The 17,444-nt window shown below is 41.3% G+C and overlaps 1 protein-coding gene across 1 annotated transcript; it reads right to left on the bottom strand.

The window, feature by feature from the left end:
- Nucleotides 1–1,553: 1,553 nt before the first annotated feature.
- On the bottom strand, nucleotides 1,554–17,247 carry LOC119727991 (pre-rRNA 2'-O-ribose RNA methyltransferase FTSJ3-like). The gene is made up of 16 exons (XM_038200074.1): nucleotides 17,022–17,247; nucleotides 16,260–16,365; nucleotides 15,844–15,970; nucleotides 15,031–15,130; nucleotides 13,894–14,112; nucleotides 12,897–13,105; nucleotides 11,627–11,835; nucleotides 10,736–10,831; nucleotides 9,948–10,083; nucleotides 8,928–9,166; nucleotides 7,967–8,078; nucleotides 7,081–7,174; nucleotides 6,185–6,559; nucleotides 4,883–5,070; nucleotides 3,474–3,661; nucleotides 1,554–2,513 (listed from the first exon to the last, which is right to left on the bottom strand). The coding sequence occupies exons 1-16, from the start codon at nucleotides 17,086–17,088 to the stop codon at nucleotides 2,318–2,320; spliced, it is 2,661 nt and encodes an 886-aa protein (XP_038056002.1). The 5' UTR covers nucleotides 17,089–17,247; the 3' UTR covers nucleotides 1,554–2,317.
- Between the last annotated feature and the right edge of the window lie 197 nt (nucleotides 17,248–17,444).

Here is a 17,444-nt window from a genome sequence, read left to right as displayed (position 1 = left end):
TGGGGCGTGATCTGATATGCAAAAAGTATGCGAATTGGACACATGCGCTTGGTGTTTGCAAAACCGGTTTTTGAATGCAAAGCTGCAATACTTGCAAAGCTGTAATACTTGAGTTGTATGAATACAATATATGGCCGAGTAAACTGTCCACCAAACAACCCGACCACCCACCCACCCACCAACCAACATAAGCAGCTGAAGCCCACGGCGTGTTTCACACCGTCGTGGGAAAAAATCATATTGATTCTGTGGTATAAAGTGTTACAGAATACTGACTATCTATCTTTGTTGCATGTACCGTGGAAAGACTGCAAAGAAATTATCGAAGATGGACCAAATTATGTTTAAACCAGACATTCCATTAAAAAAAAAAACACCCAAAGAATCAAATAATTTTAACTGTAAGGTGCACGCAATAAGCTGCTTATTTTCTCTTCAACTAGATATTGGAAATTATTTTACCCAACATGTATTGTGCTAATTAAGTAATCTTGATATTTCTTTATGCAGTGCTATATTTCACATATATACACAGACTTTAATTTGGAATATTTGAGAAAAAAAATATGAAATACATAATTGTTCATTAATTTTTTAGACTTTAGATTGTTGAATGTTGATGTAAATTGTGCAGTACATTGTGCTGAATAATTAAGAATGCAAGTAAATCTTTTGACTGAAAACCAAATTATATATGTTTAGTGCCACAATTTTAAAGATTAACATATTTTTAGAATTTTTATGAAAGAACTGTTAAGAAAACATATATTGCTGTATACAATTAATGATGCTAATGCTCTTCCAATTTGTCTCTTTTCACTTTATCATTGCCACAATTAAAGTATGCAATATAAAAGTTTTATTCGGTATAGATATTGAAATATATTTTAAAAGCGTGCTAAATACCGAGAAACTTTCTCATTCGCAACTTTGATTTTTGAGAGAGTGTTATGAATTGTGTTAAACCTGCTCAAATTTTGTGTATGTATTAAAAAAAGTTTGTCAATTTTAAAATTAATGCACACATGTATACTCTGTTTTGTTGGGGAAATTGATTTTACGTTATGATTATTATAGAGCAAATTTGGGCTTGGAAATATATACGAATCAACATATTTCCACGAAAATCAAATTGGTTTTTGTATCATTTAAGAGAGAAAACCGGTAGGTTCTTGGGTCTTGTCTTTTTTTTAGCTGGATTCAAAACGACGGTTGACGACAAACGATAAATTTGGATAAACTTGGTCCAAAATCTAGAAAATAAACCCAGGAGAGTGGGAATATGAATGGCAGAATGGGTTTGAAGGAGTGTTCATATGAGCAATATATTTGTATATAAAATGTTTATGAGAATTAAAATATAATTGATTTTAAAAGAGAGCGCACATTTTTAATAAAATTGTTTGTATACATATCAAGTTTCATTTCTGTTTGTTAGTCTTATAGTCTTTAATTTGTCTATAAAAAGAAGACAAATACTTAACAGTTTATGCTGTTTACTGGTTGGACCACATATTCCTTCACTCAAAATACTTCACATGTACAATTTAATAAGGTTGATCAGTATCTGCTTTTTATTAGTTGAATTGAATGTCGTACACACAATTTGTATATATGTACATTGAATGGTACATGTACATGGTTTAGTAAGTTATAGAAAGTTGCCTTTCTTGAATAGACGAGTCCGGGCACGTGACCACTGTACATGCACTCACGAGGTCCCTTTCAATGGCAAAACCATTGTGCCTGCTATCGTATAAAGCAACTGCAACTTTGACAGATTATCTGAGCAATAGCTAGCACAATGCTTTTGCCTTTAAAGGGGGCCTTTGTGATAGAAAATTGATAGCATGTCCGGGTTGGTCTAATTCTTGCATAAAAATTACAACACATTTTTGGCAATTCTTGCACAGTAGAATTTCTGTTTCCTCAATTTTTTTTTGTGTAGAATCACTTCAGCTGAACATTTCAACCAATCTGCTGCATTACATTTTAAATATCACCCCCCCCCCCCCAAAATGACTCCACCCTATTTAGTCTTTATACGTGTCTCAGAGAACTTGGGCCAATATAATTACTCAGCACAACCAGGTTAACATATTCAAAAATATGACATATACCGGTATTCCCTATTACCTGGTTCTCTACCAATTTTGGCTAAGCAGGTACATACAATGTATGTAATATTTTCTGCTTTATAGCGGCTCAATGAGATTTGGCACTGAAGCCCAACCATGCACAAAATAAGCAGAACAAGAAAGGTTGAAAACAGTCTTTATTTTTTTCTAATTTTTTTTATTCAGTCCTTGGAATGTCTTCATCTCCTCTTTCCCTTTTTCCGTTTTTCCTCCACCCGCTTCATGGCTCTGACGTCTTTCTTCATTCGTTTGTCCACCACCTTGTACGGCCCCTTCACCCCGCGAGGGCGCTTCACACGTTTGGCAGCCTGTGCTTTCCTCGAGACGACGTAAGTGACCTCCTTGGGTTTCTTCTTGTTGACCTTTTTGTACAGCCTAAAAAAAAAAAGGGGGGGGGGGAGAAAAAAAAGAGACGTTACTTTTATAAGGAGTTCTGTACTTGTTAAGCAGGAGGTTGTGGGTTCGAGTCCCACGCAAGCACACAGGTTTTTTTTAACAGGCTCTTACTAAGCATACAGTGTACCAGAAGAGCCATTTCAAAATCTCGCGTGGAAGAGCTGATCCATGCTGAAGATATTTTTAACCAATTTTTTTTTCAAACCGAATAACGGTCATCCAATTTCACCGGAAGTTCCCATCCAGCTCACAGTCATGCCAACAAAATGTGAGGAGTGAGGTGTCTCATGCAATGCCCTCCCAATGACTGGGTATAGTTTGCAGGATTCAATGACCACTGGGCCTTTACAAAAACACTCCAGAGCTGTAATGTTGAAAAAATGGATGTGAACTCTCTGATAAGTCGAATGGGCAGGCTATTTATATACCAAGAAGACCACTATCAAGTGAATGCAGTTAGAATCAGAGACCACGGAGGAATTTAGGGAATGTTCCAGTTGTTTTCTTTAGCCTGTGTCACACACAAATTTTGAATATCCGGTTTTCAAAATCGAAACTGAATAGTGAAATTCAAATCAATAAAGAAAATAGATAAAAATATTTGATGCCAGACACCCTCTATAAAAATAAATAAAATTCTACTAGGTTTGTTTGCAAACTACGGGGAAAAAAACAAGACGAACAACAACAAAACCACAAATAACACTCCCCTAAATGAAAACGTTTGTTTTAAGGCCTGGCTTTAGAGTATAATTGTAGAGTATAATTTTCCTCCCCCCAACAGGGGGCAAAACCATTAAAGATAACCAATATGCTTAAAGCAGATTACTAACAACAGAATACCAGCCAAAATGCCATGTGTTGTATGCTGCTCGCGACTGGTTCACAGCTGACTTTTTCTTACTAAGAAAATCTGGTAAATAGCAGTTTAGCACTCACTGTTTAATCTGGTTCAGTTTTTCCTTCTCTGAGGTATCCACCGTGTCGCTAATGGCCTCGGCTTTCTTGCGTAGTTTCTCCATTTTCTTCATGGATCGTTGTCGCTTGCGGGCCTTGGCTTCGGCTATCTTCTTGATCGGCCGCGCGTTGACTTCCCTGAGTCGGGCCCGATACTCGGCGACCATTTCCTGATAAAGCAATGACGGAGAAACTCAAAATAAACGGAGGGTAATATACTCAGTGTTACAACAGTTATTTCATTCAAATCGATTTCTGTCCTGGAATATCTATAGACCTTATTCACGAGGAAGTCATTTTCGATCGTGTTCCCTGAATGTATGATATAAATTGTAAACTGTTGCATGGGATGGTGCCTGACTATTTATGACTGGAGTGCGTTCCACAGTCTTTTTCCATGGGCGCATGCGCGTCCCTTCACTAACCCCTGGCCGTGATGTACACGTAAACGATGCTGACTGGCTATTCAGAGCGTACTGCGCGCACATTTCGAAGATTGCACACCGGGCGCACCCATAATGCGCACGCGTGCTTTACATCACGTCACGTACGAAAAGTATTTGTTATTCAAAACTCACGCGGCCTGTACGATATGGATTATGGCAGCCTCGTTTTTCGCTAAAAAAAACCCCTGTATCTTCGGTTGTAAAGGGATGAAAGGGGTACGTAATTTAATACAAATCTTTGCTAAATAACGCAACGTCCAAACCTTATGTTTGAAATGATTGATTCTTCAAAATCACAACTTTAAACATTTTAAAGATGGCGTCGGCACGTAAAACGGATAAACTGCAGCCTAGGCCAAGTTCGGGCAAGGACCATTAGTCGACTAGTGGTTGATTTGTGACGTACCTTACGCCTGCGCACTGATAGCAACGTGCGAACGTCTCTAGTCAAACGCTGGTCAAAATGTCATCGCAAAACTTCTGGATCCTGGCTCTCTGCTAGCGTTATGGATGCGCGCAGCTATTGGTTACCAGCGAAGCAACCAACCCCAGTAGGTTGGTTCCAAATAGTCGACTAGCCTAGTCAACCACCGTTGACTAGACAGAGTTCGGGCAAACGTTAGTTAACCATTGGTCAACTATAGTCCTTGCGCGAACTTGGCCCTAATTATAATGTGCCATATTTTGACACACTTAAATTACACAATTCCAGGGGTTGAGATCGCGCAAGGCATGATGGGAAACAACATGGCGCAGCAAGATCTCGTACCCATGGGAATGAGGTTGTGCATTCCAAGCCTCACTTTCAAATTTTTTTTAAAAAGACTTGTGGACTTGTAACAGCACACAATGAACATAACAGGCCTACACAAAATGATGAAAATTTCAAACAGTAATCTTCACAGAAATTGACCAATTTTTTTTCAGCAGCTAATCCATGCTTACCTTGGTAACAGGTGCCTGTTTCCTTGTGTGCTTAACCTCCTCTTCTGTGAACCACGCCGGAAGGGACTCCTCCCCGTAGGAGTAACGGTTGTAAGCGTGCTCAATGATCTCGCGTCGTTTCTTCATGGACGTGGCCATCAGGGTCCCCATGGCTAGGCCTTCAGGGTCCAGGTACTCAACGTAAGAAGCTAATGAGGGAGACAGGAAAAGTTTGGTTGTTAGGCTGATTGAGTGAATATCACGTGTAAGTTGACTTAAAAAATCTGGTAGAACTACGAGAATACAGCACATCCGGGCACCATGTACAGGATCTTCAACGTGTGCAACGTACTATTTTTTTGCATTTCTTTGGTGTCCTGACTTTGAAAAGAAAAGAAATTGACTTATTCAGTGGTGACATTATAAAATAGTATCTGTTGACAAAAGAGATCGAGCATTTTTATCTGGCTTTGAAACTAAGACAAGTTTAGTTCAGCTCACATTTATTTCCATTCTGTACAGGAAAATTGAAATATATACTAGAAATAACAATATAAGGAAATATAGAATTGCTGCTACATACATGGAGGCATATTCTGGAAGCCGAAGCTTGTATAAAAATGCCTTTAAATGATAACTAATTAAAGAAAAACTGAGTGAAATGATGAGAAATACAAATCAGACAGACACAACATATATTCAGAATTACCAAAATGATGACATGAAACAAAGATAAATATAGCAAACAAGAATGAAAAAAAGAATTTTAGAACTGGCCACAAATCTCAGGTTCAAAGTAAAAAAAAGAAGAAAGAAAATCTCAGAAGCTAATTTACCAATACGGCTCTCTTTAAATTATAATTAAATTTTCAATTTAATTAGTTATTAAATGTTGCATTTAGACAGATGGGAATTATAGTTGTGTTTTTTTTCCCTTTTATGCTTCACCCAAATAATTTTCTAAACGTCGCCCTGTTTGTTGCCAGCTCCTTTTATTAATGCAGAAAAATTCCAAATTTACACAATTTCCAACTTAACTAGTTCGCGCCGGATGACGTGTATACATGCAAAGGTTTTGCGGTATTCGGAACGGAGATGGATAAAAATCACACAGGTAGTGAGGCTGGAAATATCTGTCAGCGACCCCCAGCGAACAAGGCCGGAAATATGAGTGTGCTGCCCAAGGGTGATGGCTTCAATCCGCCTGGCTTGAGGTCGAGTGAAAAGTAATCCCGCGCCCCGTTCAGTTCTTGTCAAAATATTCCCGGCGTGAAGTGGTCAATGAAGCAACTAGAACATTTTCCATCTACTGCTAACACCAACCTTTGTCTTCAGTTGGGGCGACCTCAAACCCGCTCTTCTTGTCTTTGGCGTTTTTCTTGGCCGTCTTTTTCGTCTTGTCTGGACCCTGATCTGCTCCCTTCGTGTCCATCATCTCCCGGATCATGACTTCGTCGTCGTAATCGCTGTCGCTATCGTCGCTGTCCAGCATCCCGTTGCCATGGATACCGTTCGGCGTCTCCGCGTCCGAGTCCCCGCTGCTATCGGAGGGGAGGTCTTCTCTCTCCTGCTGGCCTTGGTCCGTGATGCTGGTGATGCTGGTGTCAAATCGGACGCTCTTTGAATTGGAAGATTTCGTCCGAGGGGAATCGCTGGCTTCTTCGTCTGACTCGTCTTCACTGTCTTTGTTTGATCTCTCTGCAATTTTACAACAAATTAATTCCTCTTTTTGGTAAAAAAAAAAGGACTGTTTGATTAACTTCTTAGATGCTTACTGTGCTGCTCTGTCTCTGCCCTCTACTTGGTAGCCTCTTTCAAGGATACAAATTTCGACAAGTGTTCTTATTGCGACAGTAAAATATCAGTCACCATGGACAACATGAAAAAGTTTTTCAATTGGCAATAATTCAATAAAAATGTACCCAATTGGAAAGATTTTTTCGACGTTTAAAAGCTTATGAAATATACTCTCTGAATATGTATCGATATTTGCGATGCATTTTAAAAAAAAAACTGTGAAGAGGAGGGGGCTTTGATGGCTTGTTTTTGGGGGGACACCATGTATTTTTTTTTTAAGGTAACTTTCCAAGTATATGGGTTTTTAACACTCTCCCACTGGATTTATGAGTATAAACCTTGAGCATGTTCTGCAGCCTACTGGCAAGATAAAAGGTATGATTGTTGCTGATAGATACTTTAGGATGTGAATGCAGTCTCACCAATGATGGAGCCTCCCTGCTGCCGATAGTTGTCAGTCATCTGGGAAATCTCAAAATCCTCGTCCTCGTCGGCCTCGAGGCCGGAGAAGATCGGCTGATGGAAAGAAGAGAAAGTATAACAATTGAGGTAAATCATGATTAAAAAGCAAAGTGAAGTCTGTCATGAGCCAATGTGGCCCATCATGCCCGTGTTTATCTCTGGTTTCAGTGGCATGAAATGACTGAAAATATGTCTATTCCCCCTGGATGGGATGCCAGTCCAACACAGGTTACTCCCCAGCTAATGCCGGTGTGATATGAAATCGGACTCCTGTGAAAATCGGACTCCTTTTCATTTTATTGGTTAAACCCTCCTACGTGACCGGTCCCTCTCCTATTTACCTATGCATGAGCATGCGCAATACCACTACCGAGTCAGTGTTTCATAAAACCTAAATTCAAGCTACACCGGTACCCATTTATACTCCTGGGTGGAGAGAGGCATGTGGAACTTGCCAAACAACACAAACATATGGCCAACAGCTGGATTCGAACCCCTGACCCTCTGATCATGAGTCACAAACCCCAACCACTAGGCAAAATTCCCCCTAAAATCATGGTCGAAGAAACCCGAATCCTCCAAAATCTGCCGCTATTCAGGAAAGCAATGGCACACTCTTTACTTTAAACTTTTAAGTTCCATCAAGTTCCTGTGTTGTGTAATAGTGCCTGAGCAGTACCCTCCTCAATCTTGCAAAAATCTATGTATCTAGGAAGAATAGGGATAATGATATTTTTGTAATAGCAGAAAGTTTGAGAGCAGTACCCAATGTTATAAAAAACGTTGGTGAAGCGCAAAACCCAATAATAAAATGGGATAAATTTTGTGTTTGTTTTCCATATTTACCTTATTGAACCACATGTCGGTGCGTCGTTGTGATCTGGTGTTTTGGTCTGCCGTGTCCAGGTCCACCATTAGAGGATTTCTTTTCTCTTCCTCATCGTCATCTCCAAAATCACTACAAAAAAGAATGGAATTTAATTTATATATGCCTAAAGGATAAAAACTCTTTCCAGTTGGACTTACAGCGTGTATGACACTGTTTTGGTGAAAGGACCCAATGCTGGTTCCCCCAATCGGTTAAAAATCAAAATGCTGTCTGAACATGGGCCAACGATTGCTCCATACAACCATTTGACCAAGTCTAGTTTTATCCATGTGATGTAATGCTTATTGTCATTTATAACAATGAAGGTGAAGCACTTGTAGTGCCTGTCAAGGTTCACAAGATTATTAGTTTGAAGCAAAAAATGCTCAAAGATCTTACAAAAGGTGCATAACAACTAATTTATTTCAGCTCAGTGGACAATTATTGTTTGAGAAAAACATAGAAAACGTATGCTCAATTTTTGGGGTCTCGTTGCTTATGCATGTAAAAAATATGTGCCTGCAGGCAAATTTTCTCAAACCACCTTCAATGATTGTTTTCTTCCAAATGATACCATTTGGCAGAATAATTTAACAGGGTATTTGGTAGCAGTCCTATCTTCACTTGGGCAAGGACTTTCTCGTTAAAATCGGTAAGTCCCTTTCAGGGTACTTCTAAATAAATACGCACCATGTTTCAAGTCAAACTGCAATTGAGAGTTCTTATTTTAGCACCAGTCACATGAAATACTTCTGATCTGGAAAAAAATTGTTGCAGAGGCTCTTGCCCTACAGTTTAGTAGATTTTTACCCGAAACTTGACCCCTCGGTTTTCTGCATGGTTTACTGCATGGTGGAAAATTGTGGACCATTCAGGAAGATTTCTACACAAAAAAGCCAAGGGAGCTGGGCTAGCGTGTAACAAAGGAGAGACACTCACACATCTGAATTCTCATCATCATCGTCATCATCACTCCCGCCTCCTTTCTTCCTCCGCTTAGCCAGTCTCTCCTCCATCAGTATCTCGGCCTCATCCGAGTCCAACTCACTAGGCAGGTCGCTGTCACTATCGCTGGAGGCTTCGTTCATCAGGGCCTCTATCTCCGAGTCGTGGTCCTCTTGCTCCTGGGCAGCCTTGTCTACTATCTCAGACTCGTCCTGGCTGATGGCTTGAAGTTGCTGTTAACAAATCACAACAGTTGTCATTTTCCTAAAGGCTTTACCGGAAGTATCTTTGTCATTTCTTGGATTTTTAATGCACTCCGTGGATTAAAGGTAGAGTATGATCACCCAAGGATCAATCCATCCGAGTTACATAAAAATCCATCAAATTCTGTAGACAATTAAACATTTGAAGCATATTTGAACAATGACCTTTAATGACCCCTACATGACCTTTGACCTCAGTAACCCGATGAAGAATTGTGTCTTCCCACCTAAGGGTCACTGCATCCAAGTTTCGTCAAAATCCATGAAGGCATGTAGAAGTTATACATTTTAAAAAAACTTTAACATACGGGATACGGGTCTATGGGCATCCCAGCAGATGGGAGTCCTGGGATACTTGCATTGTTGTCCTGTTATCCCTTTACGTTAGAATTTCACTTTTGGGTGAGTTTTTAAGGGTGAGTAGTGGGGTAGCATTGTTCCCTAAATGTCCCTTTGTATGAGTACCCTACAAGTAGCTATGGTAAGTACGGGTCTACGGTCCTATAGAATTTAGGACTGGTTAGTGTCTAACAAATCTTTGTTTAGGCGACACAAAAAAAACTAGGAAAAAGTAGGAAAACTAGGAATGCTTCAAAGCCTGCACACAGTATGCTGCTCAAAACTGCAGCATATTGTTTCTCGTCAATATCTGCACACACCAAATCAAAATAGTAATGACTTGCCATCAACCACTAAGAAATTGAGCTGTGCAGAGACATACTAGCCATTTTACTGTCAGTTTCCTCATTACCTGTTTGTTTTTCATGTTCTGTAGTGCAAACAGTGACACTGTTTCTGCGGTATCGTTTTGTCCTGTGGTCATAGCCATGGCTTTCTGCAAACGCTCCCGCAACTTCTTGCGCATCTTCAGCTGGTCTTTCCGTTTTCTGGAAACGGGAAAACAGAAAGATCAAATGAATAAGTTACACTACGAGAAATGGCTTATGTTTCTCCACAAAATAGGCGTGGCTCAGTGGTCAAGTGATTTGAAATGAACATCTTTCAGATTATTCTTTGGATAATGGGTTTGAGTCCAGCCTACGGGGTTGAGATGCTTGTGTTCTTGGGCAAGACACTTTGCCATGAGTTTGCCACAATGGTTTACAGGCTGGATGAGCAAGGGCAATAATGATGTGCATGCATCCCTTAATTATTGATACTGGGCCTTACTCATTCAAGAAAACCTTTGGAGACAAAAATCTTACAACAATCAACTGGGAGAAGAACTTCAAATTACTTGACAATTAAAGCCTCCACATTGAGATGACTTTGAAATTATAAAGACTGGATATTTTTTTGTTGGAAGTAACTGCAAATTATTCATGTGCTGTCATGCTTATTGGCTTGACTGAGCATATGGCCGTGTCCGAATGGCTACGGCCAGAAATAACACACAAGTCTTTGGGAAGCGGCTGCAGCCGCTAGCCAGTGGCCTCCATAGGTGCGCATGTTATTTCTGGCCGTAGCCATATTATTCGGACACGGCATTATTTTGAAAGACCTTAGTTTGTAATAACCTTTGACCTAGCCATTTCTCACCTCTTGAGGGCGGTCTTCTCCTCCTCCTTGGCTTCCTCCAGCTGCTTGTTGATCTCTTCCAGTTCATCTTCACTATCGGCCTCATCGTCAGCCTCTCTGCAAAGGACAAAGCAATGAAATATTCTTTGAAACGATTTCTACAGTCTATCAATAAACAAATTATGGACTGCAAGTTGACTAGTACATGTCTACAAGTCTGTCCACAACAGGATGGTCCAAAAAAACATTTAAATTTTTTCGGACGCAGATTTCTTGGAACTGGGGGGACGTGTTAAAGTTGTTTCAAGATATTCCTAAACAACAACATCTTCATGATATGGTGAAAACGGCGCTGAACATAAAGCCTAAATAAAGAAATATCGAGTCTATCAGATATGGTCATCGCAAAAGCACTGCATGCACAAAGAACTGCAATTAGGTAAATCAGGTCTACATGACTGCCATAGAGTTATGTGTGGACAAACTAGTTTTTGACCATTTCTCTGTAAATGGCCACTTTTTTTTAACTTGAGCTTTATTTTCAACAGTGCATACCAGCCTTGGCACCAAGCAGTTACCCTGCTAGATGCAACCAAATGCAACAGTGGATTCCGTTGCATGGCCTTCGCACTATGAGCAGTTAACCGTGCTAAATGCAACAAGATGCAACAATGGATTCTGTTGTATCACCTTGGCACTATGAGCATTTACCCTGCTAAATGCAGAAAGATGCAACAAAGCACAGGGACTTGAGTTGCCTGCTAAATGCAACAGTATGCAACGTTTTACCTTTGTTGCTTTCTGTTGCATTTACCAGGGTTAGGGATAACCGCTTGCCAGGAATCGGGACTGGCTGCATTAGGGGAACAAAATCCTCATCCAGTCTCAGACCAAGACTTCACTGAGACTTACCCATCTTTCGCCTCTCCCTTCCCCGCCGCCTCCTCGGCTGCCTTCCTCTCGGCTTCCGCCCGATTCTCAGCTTCCTTGGCCAGTTTCTTCTGCCAGTTCAGCAGCATGCGGATCTCTTTCCTGCCGAGCACCTTGATGTCCTTGCAGCAGTGCCGGAGCTCCTGGGTGGTCAGGTGGTGATTGGCGATGGACGGGTCGTCAATGACCAGCTAAGAAGGGAGAAGGAGGAGTGGAATTTATTTCATTGTTCAACAAGCTCGATCGGATCTCGGAAGCTATGGGCCAACGCATACTGTGTACACCTTATTTTGACCTTTGACCCCATAGCTGCAGGTCAGATGAAGAGGTCACCGTGGGCATTTTTTTTTAATGTTTGACCAAGACCACCAGGTTGACAGCACTACTTTTGTCATTTACCATGAGATGTAGAGTTTCTTTACCCCTGACAGGATTTTTGTTCTGTGTGATTTGGACTTTTTGTTTAAAAGTTACGGCAAAGCTTGTAAAGACTGTCAAAATCTATTTGGGCCACTTTCTTCACCTTCTTTGTACATGTATGTGAATGCCTTTCATTAGATACCAAGTGGCCCAACTTGGAATTCAAGTCCTTTCATTTAATTAGCTGTATCTCTGGACTGGGATGTCCAAATGAGATGGGATAAAGACGATTGTGTATACAGTATTTACTACACCTTCAGACTCTATAGATAATAATAATAAAAATATTGGCTTCTTGTATAGCGCTCATGTCCATCACGAAGTGACGCTCCTGGCGCTCTTATTATTACCCTGGCTTTAGCACGGCTGCCATTACGGCGCTCAAGCATTGAGGGAATTTCTTCCTACCAGGTACCCATTTACTACGTCTGGGTGGAGAGAGGCAATCGTAGTAAAGTGCCTTGCCCAAGCACGCAAGCCCCATGTTCCCCGTCAGGATTCGAACCTGTGTACCACAGCACATGAGTCAAACACCGTAACATTGGACCACAGCACTCCACCAATAAAGGTTTTGCAAAAGGATAAAAGGTTTTGCAAAAAGAGAGTGCTAGTATTTTTAATATCTATGGATTGACTACTACAATTTTTTTAGACACCCTAAACAACTCATGTCCTTTTAGCTAGGATCCTTTTCTGTGCACTTTTTTGTGCTCAGGGCAAATTTGGTGCTAAGCTTCTCAGTCAGAGTGACCCACTGTTTACACTCCAACAAAGTTTTCAAATCAATTCTTTCGGGTCTGTTCTAATTCCATCCAGCTCTTAACATTCTTACCTCACTGGCACTGTTCAGCAACTCAACCGGAGTGTCAGTGGCGATGAAATCCGACGCTTTGACCACCGTGTGCTGCAAGTAGTCGCCCTCTTCGTAGCCTTCCGCTTTGGCCTTCCTTGGCTTGTTCGGGTCTGCTAGGATGGCGTACTTCTTCTTGGTCTCCATGGCAACCTCGGTGAAGATGGCCCGGGGGTCGAAGAACTTTGGATCTGTGTCGGGGTTAAGCAGATTTGAGATTTAGTGTTGAAATTTGGCATGAATTGAAAAAAAGGGTGTCTTGTTGGCTGAAATTGTATGGGGTTTAAAAAATCCCACAGGATGTCCAATAAACATCTAGAATATCTCTAGTCTAGGGGCTGGATGTTGTTATGGTTTGATACGCGATAACCCGCTGCCGCAAGAGGGCGTTATCACGACTAACCAATATCACCCACTAACCCGTCAGGAACAACGTCTAGGGAAATTCGTGAAATCTCCCCCCGAAAAATGGGGGAAACTAGTGCACATGCGCTACTTCTGCAAGCAATTACAGTCCATTTTCAGTCCCACGCACACTACACACCTCAAAAGAGCTGACCAGTCAAGTTGCACAAAAGTCTAGCTGCATCTTTTATACTACTGGAAGAAATTTAAGAATTTAGTTCGGAACTGTCATGAAATATTTGGAATGCGCGCTGCATATATTAGGCCAAACAGGTGCGCGTGCATTACCCAACCGATATTCCCTAGACGTTGTTCCTGACAGGTTCATGGTTGATATTGGTTGGTCGTGATAGCGCCCTCTCGCGGCGGTGGGTTTTTGCGGCGGCTGGCTATCGCGTATCAAACGACAACAACGTCTAGCCCCTAGACTAGAATCTCTCTTGATCACAAGGCCAACTTATTTCAATTATCTAATCCAGCATTTAAAGTCATGATGACAACAATGTGTTGGCTGTTCCCTGACCCTATATCTGAGTACGGTCTTGAGGCAGAGTTAGGACGGAAGCCTGCTCACCGATTTTGTCCGGCGCTGCGTAGCCCTGGCAGACCACGAAGATCTCGGCCGACTCGCTACGGGAGGCCTGGGGTTTGGTGGCGTGGACCTTCTTGAAGAGCTGGTTCAGGACCCACATGATGGGCTGGTAGTCCTTGGATCGAAAGAGCTTGCTGATGAACCAGCCGCCCTTGGCTAGGAAGTCCGAGGCCAGCTTGATGGCTGAGAGAGTCAGCTGGGCTGTGGGTGGGGAGGGTGAGAGGACACAAGGGATAATTATATAATATTGGATGGCTTTGAGGGGTATTGCATGGGCTATAACAAAAAATATTGTTATAGAGAGTGCAATATATTCTTGTATCTCCCCCCCCCTAAAAAAAGCCATCCAACATTTTTATTATTATAGGTATAAGACTGACTCGGTTGATCCGCAAGAAATATATTTCAGGATACAGCCTTTATTTCTCAAATTTTGTTGAATAATCCCGCCGCTCGAAGGTAGCTGTGGCTGTTGACAACAGTGCGTGTATACCCTGCTAGCGCTGGGTGCTGTGTCCGCGTGCCATGCGCTATGCTCTGTTGACTGTGACTTTCTACGCTCTGGATTGTGCGGAAACCAGTGAAAATGCCTGGATGACTGCTGTATCAATAATTTTGACATATTGACATAATATTGTAGTCATCTGGGTGCTTTTTACGAAAGCATACAATACGCTGATTTATATTTACAACTGGAAACCTGATATAAATAATAAAACTTAATATGTGTACCGGCCTTGGGGCTCTAAAATGTGTTTACCACATTTTATTATTAACGCTCCTGCTATTTAAACAGTCACAGACAGTCAAATTTCCATTCACTTCCCCATCTATACTTTTAACACAGGCTAGTCACCAGCAGTCAGCTATACGTCAAGCAAGCACTGTGACTAGTCAAACTGGGTCAACAGACTGTGTACATATAAAGCAGGCTAGTTGTGGGCACAGCTGGCTTATCAATTACCCACAGTCAAAGCAAAGCTGTATCGAGTTACATAAACAGTCACAAACTGCCGGTATAGTAAGCGCACTGGTGTGTCCCATCCACGGGGCTCTTGAAGGTGGTGAACAACAACGTCTCTTGTTGGTGCACAGGGCCTATATTTGATAATACCTTACCTTGTGTAAAGGCGTCAAGGACCCAGCTAGTTCCGACATTTGGGGCACCGTCATGAAGCACGCAGTCAGCTTTCCATGTCTGAAGTTCTTTTCTTAGAGCCTAAACAAAATAAAAATAATCACAATTATGGGAATGCAAAAACACAAGTATAATTCCTAAAGGCATTTTTTCCTGTGCAGGCTTTGAAGGCTTCTACCTTTCTGAATCCTACAAGATCCCATAAAGCTCCTGGTAGATTTTGTAGGATCAGGGATGGCTAGGGATTATCCTACTCCACTGTGTTCAATCTAGTGTTGTAGTTGAGTCCATCATGGTTCCATCACAAGTGATATTACTACATTGTAACAAGTCCTTTCACAAGTCAAGTCACAAGTTAAAAAGGATGCACAATTACAAAGGCATGCTTTTGTCACAGTTCATTTGGACAGCTTGTGACTTGACTTGAGACTGGAGAACTTCTGATGGACATATGAGGACTTGTAATGGATGACGAGGACTTGTGAACTTGTGAGGACTTTGGTGGCTTCTGATGCCTTGTGTGGACATATGAGGCCTTGTGAGGACTTTTGAGACATTGCGAGACCTTTTGAGGCATTGTGAGGAACTGTGGGGTCTTGTGGGGACTTCTGAGGTATTGTGAGGACCTCCGAGCCCTTGTGAGGACTTTGAGGGCTTGTGGGGACTTTCGAGGCCTTGTGAGGACCTCTGAGGCCTTGTGGGATTTTGAGGGCCCATGGGGACTTCTGAGGCCTTGTGAGGATGTCAGAGGCCTTGTGAGGACCACACTACAGATTCAGACCACTCTACATTACCGTTCTGCACTTTTCTGTAGTGATGTCGGCCACGATGGTTGTGACGTGTGGGATGGGGCGGATGGGAAACAAATCCACGCCCACAATGAGGCTGGAAATGGGCATGTTCTTGGCAGCAACTTGCAGCCTAAAGGAGAAAAAAAGAAATTATGCAAAAAAAATTGAAACACTTGTAATGTGCTCAGTACATAATTATTCAGATACATAAACTTAAATAATTTTATTCTGTTTTGCAGCAAAATAAAGTTTTTTTGGTCAAAACTGCATATATTCCACAATCAAAAAATCATTCAATAAATTGACAATGTAGATTGATCAATACATTGACAATGTAGATTCTGAATATAATTTGATATTTCAATGGTGTTACAGCTCTATTTTCATTTATAAACCAAAGCATGATTTTCTTCCCTTACCATCCTCCTGGAGCAGCGCACAAATCTATGACGACCCGAGACTTTTGAAGGAATTGGAATTTGCGGTTCAGCTGGATCAACTTGAAGGCTGATCTGGCTCGATAACCTGCAAGGATCAGAAAAGTGAGAACGATCAGTGTTACTTTAATTTCCTGTATTACTATTAGTTCAGGATTGGAATGAAAATCAAATCAGAAAACTAAGATGAAACACTCTGCAATTAAACGTAGGATTTGATTTAAAACAATGAAAGCAAAAGCATGAAATTAAAGTTCCAAAAACATATGTCAGCTGGGCCTGACTTGAATTTGAGCAGCGTCATTCGTGTCGTTAACGAGGCGGGCGCGCTATCAATTAGGCTATGCGTTTGCTTGACATGAATAGTGGAAAGAATATACACGTTGTATCCGGACGCCACTTCAGCGGTTAATAGGTTGTGTACAAAGTCTATGGAGAGTCGAGAAAATTTTGTAAGTATTTCATAACAAAATTGGAAATATTCTCAGTTCCAGATTCATGTCTTATCATCATTTTTGCAATGACTGACCTTCATCAAGATATATGAAGAAAAAAGCAGCGTCAGGTTGCAACATTCTTTCCCAACCTCTTCCCTCATCCCCCCCCCCCCCGGAATCATTCCGCCTCCACCATGTTCATTCAACCCCCCCCCCCCCCCCCCCCCCACCAATGTGACGTGCAAAAAATGACACATTGTTGAAATTCGTTAGGCATGTTAGGATCGGAGCCCTAAACTGAACTGACCTGTTTCTTTAGCTAGGTGGTAATACCGATCCTTCCTTTGTTTTCCAGTCTTCGACTTTTTACCCATATTTATAGCAGGTTTAGAAACCTCAGTGTCAACTCATGCCCTACAAAATCATACACAGTGCACACCACACGTGTAACATCGAATGGCTGCGAACTGCACGTGTGTGTACTATTTAACAACGTCATCAACATGTGCGGTCTTCCACTAAAGTCTCACACAAACTCGTAAATTCTCGCTGAAATTTCGGCCTGACGTCATAGATTTTGGAGCTCGCTTAATATATGACTCCGAAATATTTTGTTAGTAATATGAAGTTATAGTTAACATGCCTAAAGAGAAAATCTCATAGCAATTTTAATAATATTTCAATACAATTTAACATTTCAAAATTGGAAAAACGTTCAAAAGATATTTTA

Source organism: Patiria miniata, unplaced genomic scaffold, assembly GCF_015706575.1.
Source record: "Patiria miniata isolate m_02_andy unplaced genomic scaffold, ASM1570657v1 HiC_scaffold_1, whole genome shotgun sequence".
Taxonomy (NCBI): Eukaryota; Metazoa; Echinodermata; class Asteroidea; order Valvatida; family Asterinidae; genus Patiria; species Patiria miniata.
This window is presented reverse-complemented; position numbering and strand designations above follow the sequence as displayed.